We start from the raw sequence: 17,300 nt of genomic DNA, 5'->3' as shown, positions 1-17,300 counted from the left end.
CAATGGTCATTATGGCCAAACAGTTCTATTTTTGTTTCATCAGACCAGAGGACATTTCTCCAAAAAGTATAATCTTTGTCCGCATGTGCAGTTGCTGATTGATTTGCACTTTTTCGCACCAAAGTATATTCATCTCTAGGAGACAGAACACGTCTCCTTCCTGAGCGGTATGACAGCTGCGTGGTCCCATGGTGTTTATACTTGCGTATTATTGTTTGTACAGATGAACGTGGTACCTTCAGGCGTTTAGAAATTGCTCCCAAGGATGAACCAGACTTGTGGAGGTCTACAAATTTTTTTCTGAGGTCTTGGCTGATTTCTTTTGATTTTCCCATGATGTCAAGCAAAGAGGCACTGAGTTTGAAGGTAGGCCTTGAAATACATCCACAGGTACACCTCCAATTGACTCAAATGATGTCAATTAGCCTATCAGAAGCTTCTAAAGCCATGACATCATTTTCTGGAATTTTCCAAGCTGTTTAAAGGCACAGTCAACTTAGTGTATGTAAACTTCTGACCCACTGGAATTGTGATAAAGTGAATTATAAGTGAAATAATCTGTCTGTAAACAATTGTTGGAAAAATTATGCACAAAGTAGACGTCCTAACAGACTTGCCAAAACTATAGTTTGTTAACAAGAAATGTATGGAGTGGTTGAAAAATGAGTTTTAATGACTCCAACCTAAGTGTATGTAAACTTCCGACTTCAACAGTACATGACCTACAGCATGGTCAAGCAAGGTAATGTTTCCGACATTTTCGGACGGCTAAACAACTATTGATTTAGAACCACGGAGAGTTAACTAGAGTGGCAAAGAAACCAGGAGCTGCCACTCCAGGGCTTTCCTCGAGGAGAACCATCTCAACTTGGGACGCAGATCTTCTCTCGTTAGGAGAGACCAGGCCTCATAGTCCCAGGAGAGACCAGGCCTCATAGTCCCAGGAGAGACCAGGCCTCATAGTCCCAGGAGAGACCAGGCCTCATAGTCCCAGGAGAGACATTACAGTTGGACAGTAACTTGTAGTAGTGTGTGTATGTGTGTATGTAAGGCAATGGGCCCTGTCCAAAAGTAGTGCACTATGGGGAATAGGTGTCGTTTGGGATGCATCCTAAACCCTACACAGCTTCTGTAAAGCACCACTGCCAAGTGAGCAGTAACCATTAACTGCCTATAACACACCCAGCTATGGTTATTATATTCCCAGTGTCCAGCTATGGTTATTATATTCCCAGTGTCCAGCTATGGTTATTATATTCCCAGTGTCCAGCTATGGTTATTATATTCCCAGGGTCCGGCTATGGTTATTATATTCCCAGTGTCCAGCTATGGTTATTATATTCCCAGTGTCCAGCTATGGTTATTATATTCCCAGTGTCCAGCTATGGTTATTATATTCCCAGTGTCCAGCTATGGTTATTATATTCCCAGTGTCCAGCTATGGTTATTATATTCCCAGTGTCCATCTATGGTTATTATATTCCCAGTGTCCAGCTATGGTTAATATATTCCCAGTGTCCAGCTATGGTTATAATATTCCCAGTGTCCAGCTATGGTTATTATATTCCCAGTGTCCAGCTATGGTTATTATATTCCCAGTGTCCAGCTATGGTTATTATATTCCCAGTGTCCAGCTATGGTTATTATATTCCCAGTGTCCAGCTATGGTTATTATATTCCCAGTGTCCAGCTATGGTTGTTCCCAGTGTCATCATCACCTGAATTCACAATTAATGAAAATGTATTATTGACTGGGATTGGTTGTCAGTAAGAGACTTGTGTTAACGAAGCAGCGGAGATGATTTTCCTGTGACAACACATTGATTGATTCACCAATGATTGTCTCCCAAGTTCAGAATAGCGATGTACCTGTCAGTCAAGTCCATTGATGAGGAACCCCGTCGCCACGTTCGACAGCCAGCTGGCGGACCCGATTAACTGATGAGCTATGGCTGCATTGGTTACTACCATTTCCATTTAAACTTCTGTATAACACAAAGAAAGGCTGAAATACAGTAAATCTGTAGAACAGAACTGTAACTACTAACATGATTGACTAGATCAGGGTTCCCACCGACCAGAATATATGTGTTCTAACCTACAAGAAAGAAGTCGGTCTATTTAAAAAAAAAAAAGTTTATTGACGTCAGAAGCAATTCAGAATCTCAACAAGAAAACAGATGCAATTCATTCTTCTTTTTGCAATTACAGTGGTATTCAAATAGTACAGTAAAATAACGTTATGATAATACGACAAGTTGATAATACGTCATTTAAAACAAGATAAACAAATGCACCAACCATTGGAAACAGAAGAACTACTAAGACCCCACATTATAACTAGGTAATGTGCTGCTGTGCACTGCTAGCTAAGGCAAATAGACCCATCGGTTTCCTAGCCAATTTTACAACCGCTTTCAACTGTACCAGGGGCTGTATCCCAAATTGCACCCTATTCCCTATATAGTGCACTACTTTTGACCAGAGCCCTATAGGCATTTGTCAAAAGTAGTGCACTAAATAAGGAATAGGAGAGACTGGGAGATAGAAACACAGACAGACACAGGTGACACTGTTGTAGTGTTAACTATACAAAAGGAAAAAACAACTGTACAGCTTCAAAACCATTCTTATACACAGCCTTTACGTTTTGGGGGGAGGTGGATTATCTTTTTTTTTTTTTTTTTTTTTTTTTTTTGTTGTTGACTTTTTCAAGTAAAGTTTTTTATTTTTGTTCTGAGTAAGTGATGTGTGTACAAGAGGGGTTAAATGCTTTATAAACAGGAAATGATAAGCTCCACACGTAACAACAGTAATCTACTCGTCATCCTCATCATCGTCCTCATCATCGTCCTCATCATCATCGTCGTCGTCATCATCGTCGTCGTCCTTGGTGGGGGCGGCGGCCTTCGCTGGCATGCTGACGGGCACCTTGCCCTTGTTGCGGTACGCAGTGATGTCCTGAGAACAGGCAAGTGGAGGAGAGTCGTGTTTAACTTTATTGGTATAAGTAACTACTTGTGACTCGCAACATGAAAGTAAACATATAAAAACGACATCTGCTACTGACCACTTGGGACGACTAGTGTTAACTTGAATTATTAGGCTATGCATGACTAGTGTTAACTTGAATTGTTAGAATATGCATGACTAGTGGTAATAACTTGAATTGTTAGGCTATGCATGACTAGTGGTAATAACTTGAATTGGTAAGCTATGCATGACTAGTGTTAATAACTTGAATTGTTAGGCTATGCATGACTAGTGGTAATAATTTGAATTGTTAGGCTATGCATGACTAGTGGTAATAACTTGAATTGTTAGAATATGCATGACTAGTGGTAATAACTTGAATTGTTAGAATATGCATGACTAGTGGTAACTTGAATTGTTAGGCTATACATGACTAGTGGTAATAACTTGAATTGTTAGAATATGCATGACTAGTGTTAATAACTTGAATTGTTAGGCTATGCATGACTAGTGGTAATAACTTGAATTGTTAGAATATGCATGACTAGGGGATATAATTTGAATTGTTAGGCTATGCATTACTAGTGTTAATAACTTGAATTGTTAGGCTATACATCACTAGTGGTAATAACTTGAATTGTTAGAATATGCATGACTAGTGTTAATAACTTGAATTGTTAGGATATGCATGTCTACTGTTAATAACTTGAATTGTTAGGCTATGCATGACTAGTGGCAATAACTTAAATTGTTAGAATATGCATGACTAGTGGTAATAACTTGAATTGTTAGAATATGCATGACTAGTGGTAACTTGAATTGTTAGCCTATGCATGACTAGTGGTAATAATTTGAATTGTTAGGCTATGCATGACTAGTGGTAATAACTTGAATTGTTAGAATATGCATGACTAGTGGTAATAACTTGAATTGTTAAGCTATGCATGACTAGTGTTAACTTGAATTGTAAGAATATGCATGACTAGAGTTAACTTGAATTGTTAGGCTATGCATGACTAGTTGTAATAACTTGAATTGTTAGGCTATGCATGACTAGTGGTAACATGAATTGTTAGGCTATGCATGACTAGTGGTAATAACTTGAATAGTTAGGATATACATGACTTGTGGTAATAACTTGAATTGTTAGGCTATGCATGACTATTGTTAACTTGAATTGTTAGGCTATGCATGACTAGTGGTAACATGAATTGTTAGGCTATGCATTACTAATGTTAACTTGAATTGTTAGGCTATGCATGACTATTGTTAACTTGAATTGTTTGGCTATGCATGACTAGTGGTAATAACTTGAATTGTTAGGCTATGCATGACTAGTGGTAATAACTTGAATTGTTAGGCTATGCATGACTAGTGGTAATAACTTGAATTGTTAGGCTATGCATGACTAGTGGTAACATTATTGTTAGGCTATGCATGACTAGTGGTAATAACTTGAATAGTTAGGATATACATGACTTGTGGTAATAACTTGAATTGTTAGGCTATGCATGACTATTGTTAACTTGAATTGTTAGGCTATGCATGACTAGTGGTAATAACTTGAATTGTTAGGCTATGCATGACTAGTGGTAATAACTTGAATTGTTAGGCTATGCATGACTAGTGTTAACTTGAATTGTTAGGCTATGCATGACTAGTGGTAATAACTTGAATTGTTAGGCTATGCATGACTAGTGGTAATAACTTGAATTGTTAGGATATGCATGACTAGTGTTAACTTGAATTGTTAGGCTATGCATGACTAGTGGTAATACCTTGAATTGTTAGGCTATGCATGACTAGTGGTAATAACTTGAATTGTTAGGCTATGCATGACTAGTGTTAACTCGAATTGTTAGGCTATGCATGACTATTGTTAACATGATTTGTTAGGCTATGCATGACTAGTGTTAACTTGAATTGTTAGGCTATGCATGACTAGTGTTAACTCGAATTGATAGGCTATGCATGACTAGTGTTAACTTGAATTGTTAGGCTATGCATGACTAGTTGTAATAACTTGAATTGTTATGCTATGCATGACTAGAGGTAACATGAATTGTTAGGCTATGCATGACTAGTGGTAATAACTTGAATTGTTAGGCTATGAATGACTATTGTTAACTTGAAATGTTAGGCTATGCGTGACTAGTGGTAATAACTTGAATTGTTAGGCTATGCATGACTAGTGGTAATAACTTGAATTGTTAGGATATGCATGACTAGTGTTAACTTGAATTGTTAGGCTATGTATGACTAGTGGTAATACCTTGAATTGTTAGGCTATGCATGACTAGTGGTAATAACTTGAATTGTTAGGCTATGAATGACTAGTGGTAATAACTTGAATTGTTAGGCTATGCATGACTAGTGTTAACTTGAATTGTTAGGCTATGCATGACTAGTTGTAATAACTTGAATTGTTATGCTATGCATGACTAGAGGTAACATGAATTGTTAGGCTATAAATGACTAGTGGTAATAACTTGAATTGTTAGGCTATGCATGACTAGTGGTAATAACTTGAATAGTTAGGATATACATGACTTGTGGTAATAACTTGAATTGTTAGGCTATGCATGACTAGTGGTAATAACTAGAAATGTTAGGCTATGCATGACTATTGTTAACTTGAATTGTTAGGTTATGCATGACTAGTGATAACATGAATTGTTAGGCTATGCATGACTAGTGGTAATAACTTGAATTGTTAGGCTATGCATGACCAGTGTTAACATGAATTGTTAGGCTATGCATGACTAGTGTTAACTTGAATTGTTAGGCTATGAATGACTATTGTTAACTTGAATTTTTAGGCTATGCATGACTAAGTTAGGCTATGCATGACTAGTGGTAATAACTTGAATTGTTAGGCTATGCATGACTAGTGTTAACTTGAATTGTTAGGCTATGCATGACTAGTGGTAATAACTTGAATTGTTAGGCTATGCATGACTAGTGGTAATAACTTGAATTGTTAGGCTATGCATGACTAGTGGTAATAACTTGAATTGTTAGGCTATGCATGACTAGTGTTAATAACTTGAAATGTTAAGCTATGCATGACTAGTGTTAATAACTTGAATAGTTAGGATATACATGACTTGTGGTAATAACTTGAATTGTTAGGCTATGCATGACTAGTGGTAATAACTAGAAATGTTAGGCTATGCATGACTATTGTTAACTTGAATTGTTAGGTTATGCATGACTAGTGATAACATGAATTGTTAGGCTATGCATGACTAGTGGTAATAACTTGAATTGTTAGGCTATGCATGACCAGTGTTAACATGAATTGTTAGGCTATGCATGACTAGTGTTAACTTGAATTGTTAGGCTATGAATGACTATTGTTAACTTGAATTTTTAGGCTATGCATGACTAAGTTAGGCTATGCATGACTAGTGGTAACTTGAATTGTTAGGCTATGCATGACTAGTGTTAACTTGAATTGTTAGGCTATGCATGACTAGTGGTAATAACATGAATTGTTAGGCTATGCATGACTAGTGGTAATAACTTGAATTGTTAGGCTATGCATGACTAGTGGTAACATGAATTGTTAGGCTATGCATGACTAGTGGTAATAACTTGAATTGTTAGGCTATGCATGACTAGTGGTAATAACTTGAATTGTTAGGCTATGCATGACTATTTTTAACTTGAATTGTTAGGCTATGCATGACCAGTGATAACATGAAATGTTAGGCTATGCATGACTAGTGGTAATAACTTGAATTGTTAGGCTATGAATGACTATTGTTAACTTCAATTGTTAGGCTATGCATGACTAGTGGTAATAACTTGAATTGTTAGGCTATGCATGACTAGTGGTAATAACTTCAATTGTTAGGCTATGCACGACTATTGTTAACATGATTTGTTAGGCTATGCATGACTAGTGTTAACTTGAATTGTTAGGCTATGCATGACTAGTGTTAACTCGAATTGATAGGCTATGCATGACTAGTGTTAACTCGAATTGTTAGGCTATGCATGACTATTGTTAACTTGATTTGTTAGGCTATGCATGACTAGTGTTAACTTGAATTGTTAGGCTATGCATGACTAGTTGTAATAACTTGAATTGTTATGCTATGCATGACTAGAGGTAACATGAATTGTTAGGCTATGCATGACTAGTGGTAATAACTTGAATTGTTAGGCTATGAATGACTATTGTTAACTTGAAATGTTAGGCTATGCATGACTAGTGGTAATAACTTGAATTGTTAGGCTATGCATGACTAGTGGTAATAACTGGAATTGTTAGGATATGCATGACTAGTGTTAACTTGAATTGTTAGGCTATGCATGACTAGTGGTAATACCTTAAATTGTTAGGCTATGCATGACTAGTGGTAATAACTTGAATTATTAGGCTATGCATGACTAGTGGTAACATGAATTGTTAGGCTATGCATGACTAGTGGTAATAACTTGAATTGTTAGGATATGCATGACTAGTGTTAACTTGAGTTATTAGGATATGCATGACTATAGGTAATAACTTGAATTGTTAGGCTATGCATGACTAGTTGTAATAACTTGAATTGTTAGGCTATGCATGTCTAGTGGTAATAACATGAATTGTTAGGCTATGCATGACTAGTGGTAATAACTTGAATTGTTAGGCTATGCATGACTAGTGGTAATAACTTGAATTGTTAGGATATGCATGACTAGTGTTAACTTGAATTGTTAGGCTATGCATGACTAGTGGTAATACCTTGAATTGTTAGGCTATGCATGACTAGTGGTAATAACTTGAATTGTTAGGCTATGCATGACTAGTGATAACATGAACTGTTAGGCTATGCATGACTAGTGGTAATAACTTGAATTGTTAGGCTATGCATGACTAGTGTTAACTTGAATTGTTAGGCTATGAATGACTAGTTGTAATAACTTCAATTGTTATGCTATGCATGACTAGAGGTAACATGAATTGTTAGGCTATGCATGACTAGTGGTAATAACTTGAATTGTTAGGCTATGCATGACTAGTGGTAATAACTTGAATAGTTAGGATATACATGACTTGTGGTAATAACTTGAATTGTTAGGCTATGCATGACTAGTGGTAATAACTTGAATTGTTAGGCTATGCATGACTAGTGGTAATAACTTGAATAGTTAGGATATACATGACTTGTGGTAATAACTTGAATTGTTAGGCTATGCATGACTAGTGGTAATAACTAGAAATGTTAGGCTATGCATGACTATTGTTAACTTGAATTGTTAGGTTATGCATGACTAGTGATAACATGAATTGTTAGGCTATGCATGACTAGTGGTAATAACTTGAATTGTTAGGCTATGCATGACCAGTGTTAACTTGAATTGTTAGGCTATGCATGACTAGTGTTAACTTGAATTGTTAGGCTATGCATGACTAGTTGTAATAACTTGAATTGTTATGCTATGCATGACTAGAGGTAACATGAATTGTTAGGCTATGCATGACTAGTGGTAATAACTTGAATTGTTAGGCTATGAATGACTATTGTTAACTTGAAATGTTAGGCTATGCGTGACTAGTGGTAATAACTTGAATTGTTAGGCTATGCATGACTAGTGGTAATAACTTGAATTGTTAGGATATGCATGACTAGTGTTAACTTGAATTGTTAGGCTATGTATGACTAGTGGTAATACCTTGAATTGTTAGGCTATGCATGACTAGTGGTAATAACTTGAATTGTTAGGCTATGAATGACTAGTGGTAATAACTTGAATTGTTAGGCTATGCATGACTAGTGTTAACTTGAATTGTTAGGCTATGCATGACTAGTTGTAATAACTTGAATTGTTATGCTATGCATGACTAGAGGTAACATGAATTGTTAGGCTATAAATGACTAGTGGTAATAACTTGAATTGTTAGGCTATGCATGACTAGTGGTAATAACTTGAATAGTTAGGATATACATGACTTGTGGTAATAACTTGAATTGTTAGGCTATGCATGACTAGTGGTAATAACTAGAAATGTTAGGCTATGCATGACTATTGTTAACTTGAATTGTTAGGTTATGCATGACTAGTGATAACATGAATTGTTAGGCTATGCATGACTAGTGGTAATAACTTGAATTGTTAGGCTATGCATGACCAGTGTTAACATGAATTGTTAGGCTATGCATGACTAGTGTTAACTTGAATTGTTAGGCTATGAATGACTATTGTTAACTTGAATTTTTAGGCTATGCATGACTAAGTTAGGCTATGCATGACTAGTGGTAATAACTTGAATTGTTAGGCTATGCATGACTAGTGTTAACTTGAATTGTTAGGCTATGCATGACTAGTGGTAATAACTTGAATTGTTAGGCTATGCATGACTAGTGGTAATAACTTGAATTGTTAGGCTATGCATGACTAGTGGTAATAACTTGAATTGTTAGGCTATGCATGACTAGTGTTAATAACTTGAAATGTTAAGCTATGCATGACTAGTGTTAATAACTTGAATAGTTAGGATATACATGACTTGTGGTAATAACTTGAATTGTTAGGCTATGCATGACTAGTGGTAATAACTAGAAATGTTAGGCTATGCATGACTATTGTTAACTTGAATTGTTAGGTTATGCATGACTAGTGATAACATGAATTGTTAGGCTATGCATGACTAGTGGTAATAACTTGAATTGTTAGGCTATGCATGACCAGTGTTAACATGAATTGTTAGGCTATGCATGACTAGTGTTAACTTGAATTGTTAGGCTATGAATGACTATTGTTAACTTGAATTTTTAGGCTATGCATGACTAAGTTAGGCTATGCATGACTAGTGGTAATAACTTGAATTGTTAGGCTATGCATGACTAGTGTTAACTTGAATTGTTAGGCTATGCATGACTAGTGGTAATAACTTGAATTGTTAGGCTATGCATGACTAGTGGTAATAACTTGAATTGTTAGGCTATGCATGACTAGTGGTAACATGAATTGTTAGGCTATGCATGACTAGTGGTAATAACTTGAATTGTTAGGCTATGCATGACTAGTGGTAATAACTTGAATTGTTAGGCTATGCATGACTAGTGGTAACATGAATTGTTAGGCTATGCATGACTAGTGGTAATAACTTGAATTGTTAGGCTATGCATGACTAGTGGTAATAACTTGAATTGTTAGGCTATGCATGACTATTTTTAACTTGAATTGTTAGGCTATGCATGACCAGTGATAACATGAAATGTTAGGCTATGCATGACTAGTGGTAATAACTTGAATTGTTAGGCTATGCATGACTAGTGGTAATAACTTGAATTGTTAGGCTATGCATGTCTAGTGGTAATAACTTGAATTGTTAGGCTATGTATGACTAGTGGTAATAAATTGAATTGTTAGGCTATCCATATCTAGTGTTAATAACTTGAATTGTTAGATTATGCATGACTAGTGTTAATAACTGGAATTGTTAGGCTATGCATGACTAGTGGTAATAACTTGAATTGTTAGGCTATGCATGACTAGTGGTAATAACTTGAATTGTTAGGCTATGCATGACCAGTGTTAACTTGAATTGTTAGGCTATGCATGACTAGTGTTAACTTGAATTGTTAGGCTATGAATGACTATTGTTAACTTGAATTGTTAGGCTATGCATGACTAGTGTTAATAACTTGAATTGTTAGGCTATGCATGACTAGTGTTAACTTGAATTGTTAGGCTATGCATGACTAGTGGTAATAACTTGAATTGTTAGGCTATGCATGACTAGTGGTAATAACTTGAATTGTTAGGATATGCATGTCTAGTGTTAACTTGAATTGTTAGGCTATGCATGACTAGTGGTAACATGAATTATTAGGCTATGCATGACTAGTGTTAATAACTTGAAATGTTAAGCTATGCATGACTAGTGTTAATAACTTGAATTGTTAGGCTATGCATGACTAGTGGTAACTTGAATTGTTAGGCTATGCATGACTAGTAGTAATAACTTGAATTGTTAGGCTATGCATGACTAGTGGTAATAACTTGAATTGTTAGGCTATGCATGACTAGTGTTAACTCGAATTGTTAGGCTATGCATGACTAGTGTTAACTCAAATTGTTAGGATATGCATGACTATTGTTAACTTGATTTGTTAGGCTATGCATTACTAGTGTTAACTGGAATTGTTAGGCTATGCATGACTAGTTGTAATAACTTGAATTGTTATGCTATGCATGACTAGAAGTAACACGAATTGTTAGGCTATGCATGACTAGTGGTAATAACTTGAATTGTTAGGCTATACATGACTAGTGGTAATAACTTGAATAGTTAGGATATACATGACTTGTGGTAATAACTTGAATTGTTACGCTATGCATGACTAGTGGTAATAACTTGAATTGTTAGGCTATGCATGACTAGTGGTAATAACTTGAATTGTTAGGCTATGCATGACTATTTTTAACTTGAATTGTTAGGCTATGCATGACCAGTGATAACATGAAATGTTAGGCTATGCATGACTAGTGGTAATAACTTGAATTGTTAGGCTATGCATGACTAGTGGTAATAACATGAATTATTAGGCTATGCATGACTAGTGTTAACTTGAATTGTTAGGCTATGCATGACTAGTGTTAACTTGAATTGTTAGGCTATGCATGACTAGTGGTAATAACTTGAATAGTTAGGATATGCATGACTGGTGGTAATAACTTGAATTGTTAGGCAATACATGACCAATGTTACCTTGAATTGTTAGGCTATGCATGACTAGTTGTAACATGAAATGTTAGGCTATGCATGACTAGTGGTAATAACTTGAATTGTTAGGCTATGAATGACTATTGTTAACTTCAATTGTTAGGCTATGCATGACTAGTGGTAATAACTTGAATTGTTAGGCTATGCATGACTAGTTGTAATAACTTGAATTATTAGGCTATGCATGACTAGTGGTAACATGAATTGTTAGGCTATGCATGACTAGTGGTAATAACTTGAATTGTTAGGATATGCATGACTAGTGTTAACTTGAGTTATTAGGCTATGCATGACTAGTGGTAATAACTTGAATTGTTAGGCTATGCATGACTAGTGGTAATAACTTGAATTGTTAGGCTATGCATGTCTAGTGGTAATAACTTGAATTGTTAGGCTATGTATGACTAGTGGTAATAAATTGAATTGTTAGGCTATCCATATCTAGTGTTAATAACTTGAATTGTTAGATTATGCATGACTAGTGTTAATAACTGGAATTGTTAGGCTATGCATGACTAGTGGTAATAACTTGAATAGTTAGGATATACTTGACTTGTGGTAATAACTTGAATTGTTAGGCTATGCATGACCAGTGTTAACTTGAATTGTTAGGCTATGCATGACTAGTGTTAATAACTTGAATTGTTAGGCTATGCATGACTAGTGGTAATAACTTGAATTGTTAGGTTATGCATGACCAGTGTTAACTTGAATTGTTAGGCTATGCATGACTAGTGTTAATAACTTGAATTGTTAGGCTATGCATGACTAGTGGTAATAACTTAAATGCATGACTAGTGGTAATAACTTCAATGCATGACTAATGGTAATAACTTCAATGCATGACTAGTGGTAATAACTTCAATGCATGACTAGTGGTAATAACTTCAATGCATGACTAGTGGTAATAACTTCAATGCATGACTAGTGGTAATAACTTCAATGCATGACTAGTGGTAATAACTTCAATGCATGACTAGTGGTAATAACTTCAATGCATGACTAGTGGTAACTTGTATTGTTAGGCCCTGATGACTAAGAGGACATCCATCTAACAGCTAACAGGGATCTAAATAAACTAATGAAATTCATAAAGGAACAAAAAGGGGCTGATGTTTGTTTTACCTTCTCGTACTTCTCCTTCAGCTTGGCAGCCTTCTTCTCATAGGGCACCTTGTCCTCCGCTGTTAGGTTATTCCACTTCTCTCCCAGCTTCTTGGCCACATCACCGATAGACAGGCCCGGGGTCTCCCCCTTCACCTGGGGTCGGAAGTCAGCACAGAAGATGAAGAACGCAGACCTGGAGGATGGGAGATGAGGAAGAAAGGAGTAGAAATGGGTGGAAGGAGGAAACAGGAGGGTCACTGGTTTTGTTCGGTTATCATGAATTGATTTTTGGTGACAAAACATGGGAAACATTGATGTTTGTTTTAGTGTTAAATGGCTGCTTTAAATGCAGTACTTGTCTTATTGAACTGTAGGGTTATTGTTCATTCTTTTATAATAGGAATTGTTTCATAACTTACTTTAGACATGATTTACAGATTCACATGGACATCCGGAGTTGAATCTCTGCACATTATCTGTGAGATTTGAGTTTTGGAAAGGGGGGGGGGCTTTTTCTGTCAGGCAGTACTCACGATGGTCTCTTGGGGGCGTTGGGGTCCTTAAACCTCTTCTTCTTCTCTCCCTTGGGAGGAATGTAGCTCCTCATCTCCCTCTCATAGCGCACCTTGTCCAGCTTGGCCAGATCCTCAAACTTCCCCTTCTCCTTGGCGGACATGGTCTGAGAGAAGAAGGAGGTGTTCAGAGGCCAGTAAGTACATGTAGAAAACACTTGTGATAAGATGTCAATAGTTGTGTGTGTCAGGTCGGTGCTACACAGAGGAAGACAACGTAAACAAAAGAATGATATGCAAGGGGTGGCAGATAAGTATGGAACAACTTAGCTGTGACACAGTTCATTTGAAATTATCTTGTACCGCCGACAGCTATCAAGGGATTGCGAGTGGTACAGGACAGTGTCAACTAAAGGACCTGAGTCCCAAATGGCACCCTATTCCCTATATAGTGCTCTACTTTTGGCACACTATTCCCTATTTAGTGCACTACTTTCAACCAGGGCCCATAGGATTCTAGTCAAAAGTAGTGTACCATATAGGGAATAAATCAAAAGTAGTGCACTAAATAGGGAATTTGGTCAGTCAGTCAGTCACAGCTGAGATGTGTTCCATACTTACCTTCCATCTCTCAGAGCACTTCTTGGAGAACTCGGAGAAGTTGACGGAAGCTTCTGGGTGCTTCTTCTTGTGCTCCTCCCGACAGGTCTGGACAAAGTAGGCATAGGAGGACATCTTGCCCCTCGGTTTCGTTGGATCTTTCCCCATCTCGATATCGGTATCTAAAAGAGACAAGAGAGAATGTTTTAGAAGTTAGCAAAGAAAAAGTTAAAAACATAAAACATTTACATTATGAGTCACATTCTATTCAGTATTTTCTGACTAAAAAAACATATATTTTGAAATGTCACCTAACTGCTTTTACGCAAACTCAGCACGTGATTGGAGATCGGTCTTTGTTTTCTGTAATGACCTTCTTTCCGATTGGCCGTACCGGCTACAGTTGGCGAATGATCGAGCTATTGTTGATTCGTGGACATTTTCACCCCATCTCAGCCATGGAACTCTGCAGCGCTTTCAAAGTGAGTTCTAGAGCTAGAATATTTTCATCCCAACGGGTTATTTTGGAAGGCCATCTTGATCCGGTAAGAGTCTTCCATACACCTTCCACTTCTTAATGATTGGCTTGACTGTCCTCAATGTATAGGACATTTTCTTATAACCTACCCCTAGTCTGTATCGATCTACAACTTTATCCCTGAACTCTTCTGAAAGCTCTTTGCGCTTCATGATTGAAGCTATGGTTGAAATTCACTACCTGAGGAGGGCCCTCACAGAGACAGTTGTATATTGCACACAGGTGGAAGCCTTTTCTCAAACTTGTTACAAATATTTGTTGCATCTGAGTTATTAGATTTGCTTTGACAAAGGGGTTGAAAACATATTCAATATTAGTCCTTTTTTTTTAAAATTTGGATTATTTATTTATTTTATATCATTTGGGTTTCCCCCCCTACCCCCATCAGGCTGCACTCTAGACTGTTTCCTTCCCTTCCTCTTGGCATCAGAACTGTAAACGCAGCCCTCAGTGAATAAACATGTCAGGTTCTGTGTGTTTGCTAGAAAATAAGTTTGGGGAAACAAACCCTGTCTCGAGGAACGTTTACTGACTGTCACACGGAATGTGCCCTTTGCTGAAAACACAGCCGTTACCTTTACTGGTGAAATCATGAGAAATGTAAAAAAATTATATAAAAAAATAAATAAAAAACTATTTTCATGTATTTTGTACAGTCTTATGTTAGTCACGTCATATTTGTGAGGTTTTTTGTTCATGCAGAGTGCCTGTCAATCGATCATTGGCGTTACAGAAGTTCTCATTATAGAAGAAAAAAAAATCGATCTTCAAACTTTGTGAAGTTCAAGTGCAGAACATGGGATACTCTTCAGACATATGTAAAGATTATACGTTTTTCACTATTTCACGAACTAAATCGGAAAGAAAATGAGAAATACATATATCACCACGTTTCTGATGAATTCGTGTATAATGTTAAAATGATAATAGTACATTTAGCTAACTCTACAGAAACCTATTCCTTAGAAAAACAAAACCCGAAAAATCTATAAAAAAAGACCCATAAAACCACAAAATAACGTCAAAATATGTTTCAATATCGATCTAAATTCGATTCAGCAACATTGGGAAAAAAATATAAAAATTGGAAAAAATCTCCTCAAATTCCCTATTATATAGCTGGTATGGCTGTATATCTGTGTTGTAGCAAAGCAATGCATTTCTATCTGTCGAGTGAAGTAGTAATGGCGCATAGCCTTCTCGTTGAGGAAAAGGAGGTCAACAACGACGGCAATATTTCTTCTTCCATTTTGTGAGAAAGCCTTCTTCATGAAAGAAAGTCGCCCTGAAATGTCTCCACCCGCATTCCCGATCGCTTTTTAAATCGACAAATACGTTGACAAAGCCCGCCAGCCTGACAATATTTTTCCCCGGTAGATTCCTATTGCAATAGCCGTGGTGTATAGCAATACACTGGGTCTGTGCTATGTCTATGTGCGGGCCGTGTTGAGTTAGATTCCTATGAGCTCGGAATGGCCGCTTGTCTTCATCCACTAACATGGAGAATATGGCTCCTTCTCTTTGTGTCAATGCACAGCCATTGCATGCAGTAGAGGGCAGAGCGACCGCGGGTACCCACCTCTTTTCAATCTGCGATTTCAACCCTTTAATTTCAACGGAAAAATACAAAAAGACTGTCGTTGGAACAAGGATAGATGGGACTTTAATTTTCCATCTTTAGATTTTACAGTTAGACACATGGTTGGTGATAAATCACGGTTTGAAAAAGTTGACTTGAACTGCGATTGTCAGGCTGGCTCCTCCGTTACTGTCTGCCTAGTTTCCTATGCGAGTAGTCAGCCATTACAGTAAAGCGCAGATTCCTGAGGTAATTTCTCACCCTATTATGAGGCAATTTGTGAAAAATAACTATGAACAGATACAGTTTTCAGAGCAAATTTCTTTCTCAATGTTTTCTATATTTTCATTGTCAATTTTCCCACGGTTTCATCTTCACATGACAGGCATCCCAGCCTCTCAATACACTGCAATGGCTAGCAATGGGCGCAAGTCTCATGTTTGTGCGCTACCTAGCTAGCCAGCTGTCCGCTGAACATTACTGATTTTTAACTCGGTAAATACACCTCATTTTCTAATAACACTGCAACACTTACCTGATATTAATTAATAAAATACATTATTTTTTTAATGCAATTTTTTTGTGTGAAATTCAACTGATTATTTTAGTTTTCACCATTTTTCAACGAGCGACTAATACTGTGCTTCGCTGGCAGATTTATTGTATTTTGACGGTTCCTTCGAATGAAAAATCACAACATTTTTGCCAACCTAATATTCAAACATTGGTCAATACATTTCAGAGGTATTTCTGAATTTCCTTGTCATTTTCATCCCTTACCGACACTTTCATATTTATTTTTTTCGTGCGTGATACTTACCAAAGGCTGCCGCTTGTATCTCAATGCACTGCAATGGCTGTATGTGGAACACCAGCGAATGCGATACGCAGTGTCTTGTCGCTTCTGTAACATTACTCTCGGTGGAGCTCGCCCCCCATTGGCTACCGCCAAGTCTATCGCCCGTCTGATAGGATAGAACCTTTTCATTGTCCTAATATCAGACGATGCGCCATTGGCTACCTATTGTGAAACGTCACCAGAGTTGTAAATGGCGCGGTGATACGAACATTTTGCTGGTGCTGAGCTTGGGGCGCGCAGCCCTTGCTAGATATTGTAGAGTGTTTGCCATGGTATTGAGTTCTGTGTGTTGAAACACCGTGTAGCAAATGAATGGGACAACGCGGAGCGTTCTAGTGAGCTACAGAGTGCTAAAGTGAATGGGACAAGGTGTAGGTGGGCAGTTCCCCCCCCCCCATCATCAAGCA

General features: G+C 37.1%; 1 protein-coding gene across 1 annotated transcript; it reads right to left on the bottom strand.

Annotated features, from left to right (window-relative positions):
* Nucleotides 1-2,118: 2,118 nt before the first annotated feature.
* LOC121579094 (high mobility group-T protein) lies at nucleotides 2,119-16,958 on the bottom strand. Its single transcript, XM_041893388.2, has 5 exons — nucleotides 16,855-16,958; nucleotides 13,939-14,099; nucleotides 13,339-13,484; nucleotides 12,824-12,998; nucleotides 2,119-2,961 (listed from the first exon to the last, which is right to left on the bottom strand). Exons 2-5 carry the CDS (start codon nucleotides 14,083-14,085, stop codon nucleotides 2,818-2,820), a joined length of 612 nt encoding a protein of 203 aa, XP_041749322.1. The 5' UTR covers nucleotides 14,086-14,099; nucleotides 16,855-16,958; the 3' UTR covers nucleotides 2,119-2,817.
* Nucleotides 16,959-17,300: the final 342 nt, after the last annotated feature.

This window comes from Coregonus clupeaformis, chromosome 13, assembly GCF_020615455.1.
Source record: "Coregonus clupeaformis isolate EN_2021a chromosome 13, ASM2061545v1, whole genome shotgun sequence".
NCBI lineage: Eukaryota > Metazoa > Chordata > Actinopteri > Salmoniformes > Salmonidae > Coregonus > Coregonus clupeaformis.
Note: the sequence above shows the minus strand (reverse complement) of the source record. Positions and strands in the feature narration are given on the sequence as shown.

What these genes read in the sequence shown, in the direction of transcription:
- LOC121579094 (XM_041893388.2), bottom strand. Translation starts at nt 14,085, where the DNA reads ATGGGGAAAGATCCAACGAAACCGAGGGGCAAGATGTCCTCCTATGCC. An exon ending in AGTGCTCTGAGAGATGGAAG is followed by an intron (nt 13,485 to 13,938) that starts GTAAGTATGGAA and finishes TTCTTCTCTCAG; the next exon opens with ACCATGTCCGCCAAGGAGAA. An exon ending in AACGCCCCCAAGAGACCATC is followed by an intron (nt 12,999 to 13,338) that starts GTGAGTACTGCC and finishes CCCATCCTCCAG; the next exon opens with GTCTGCGTTCTTCATCTTCT.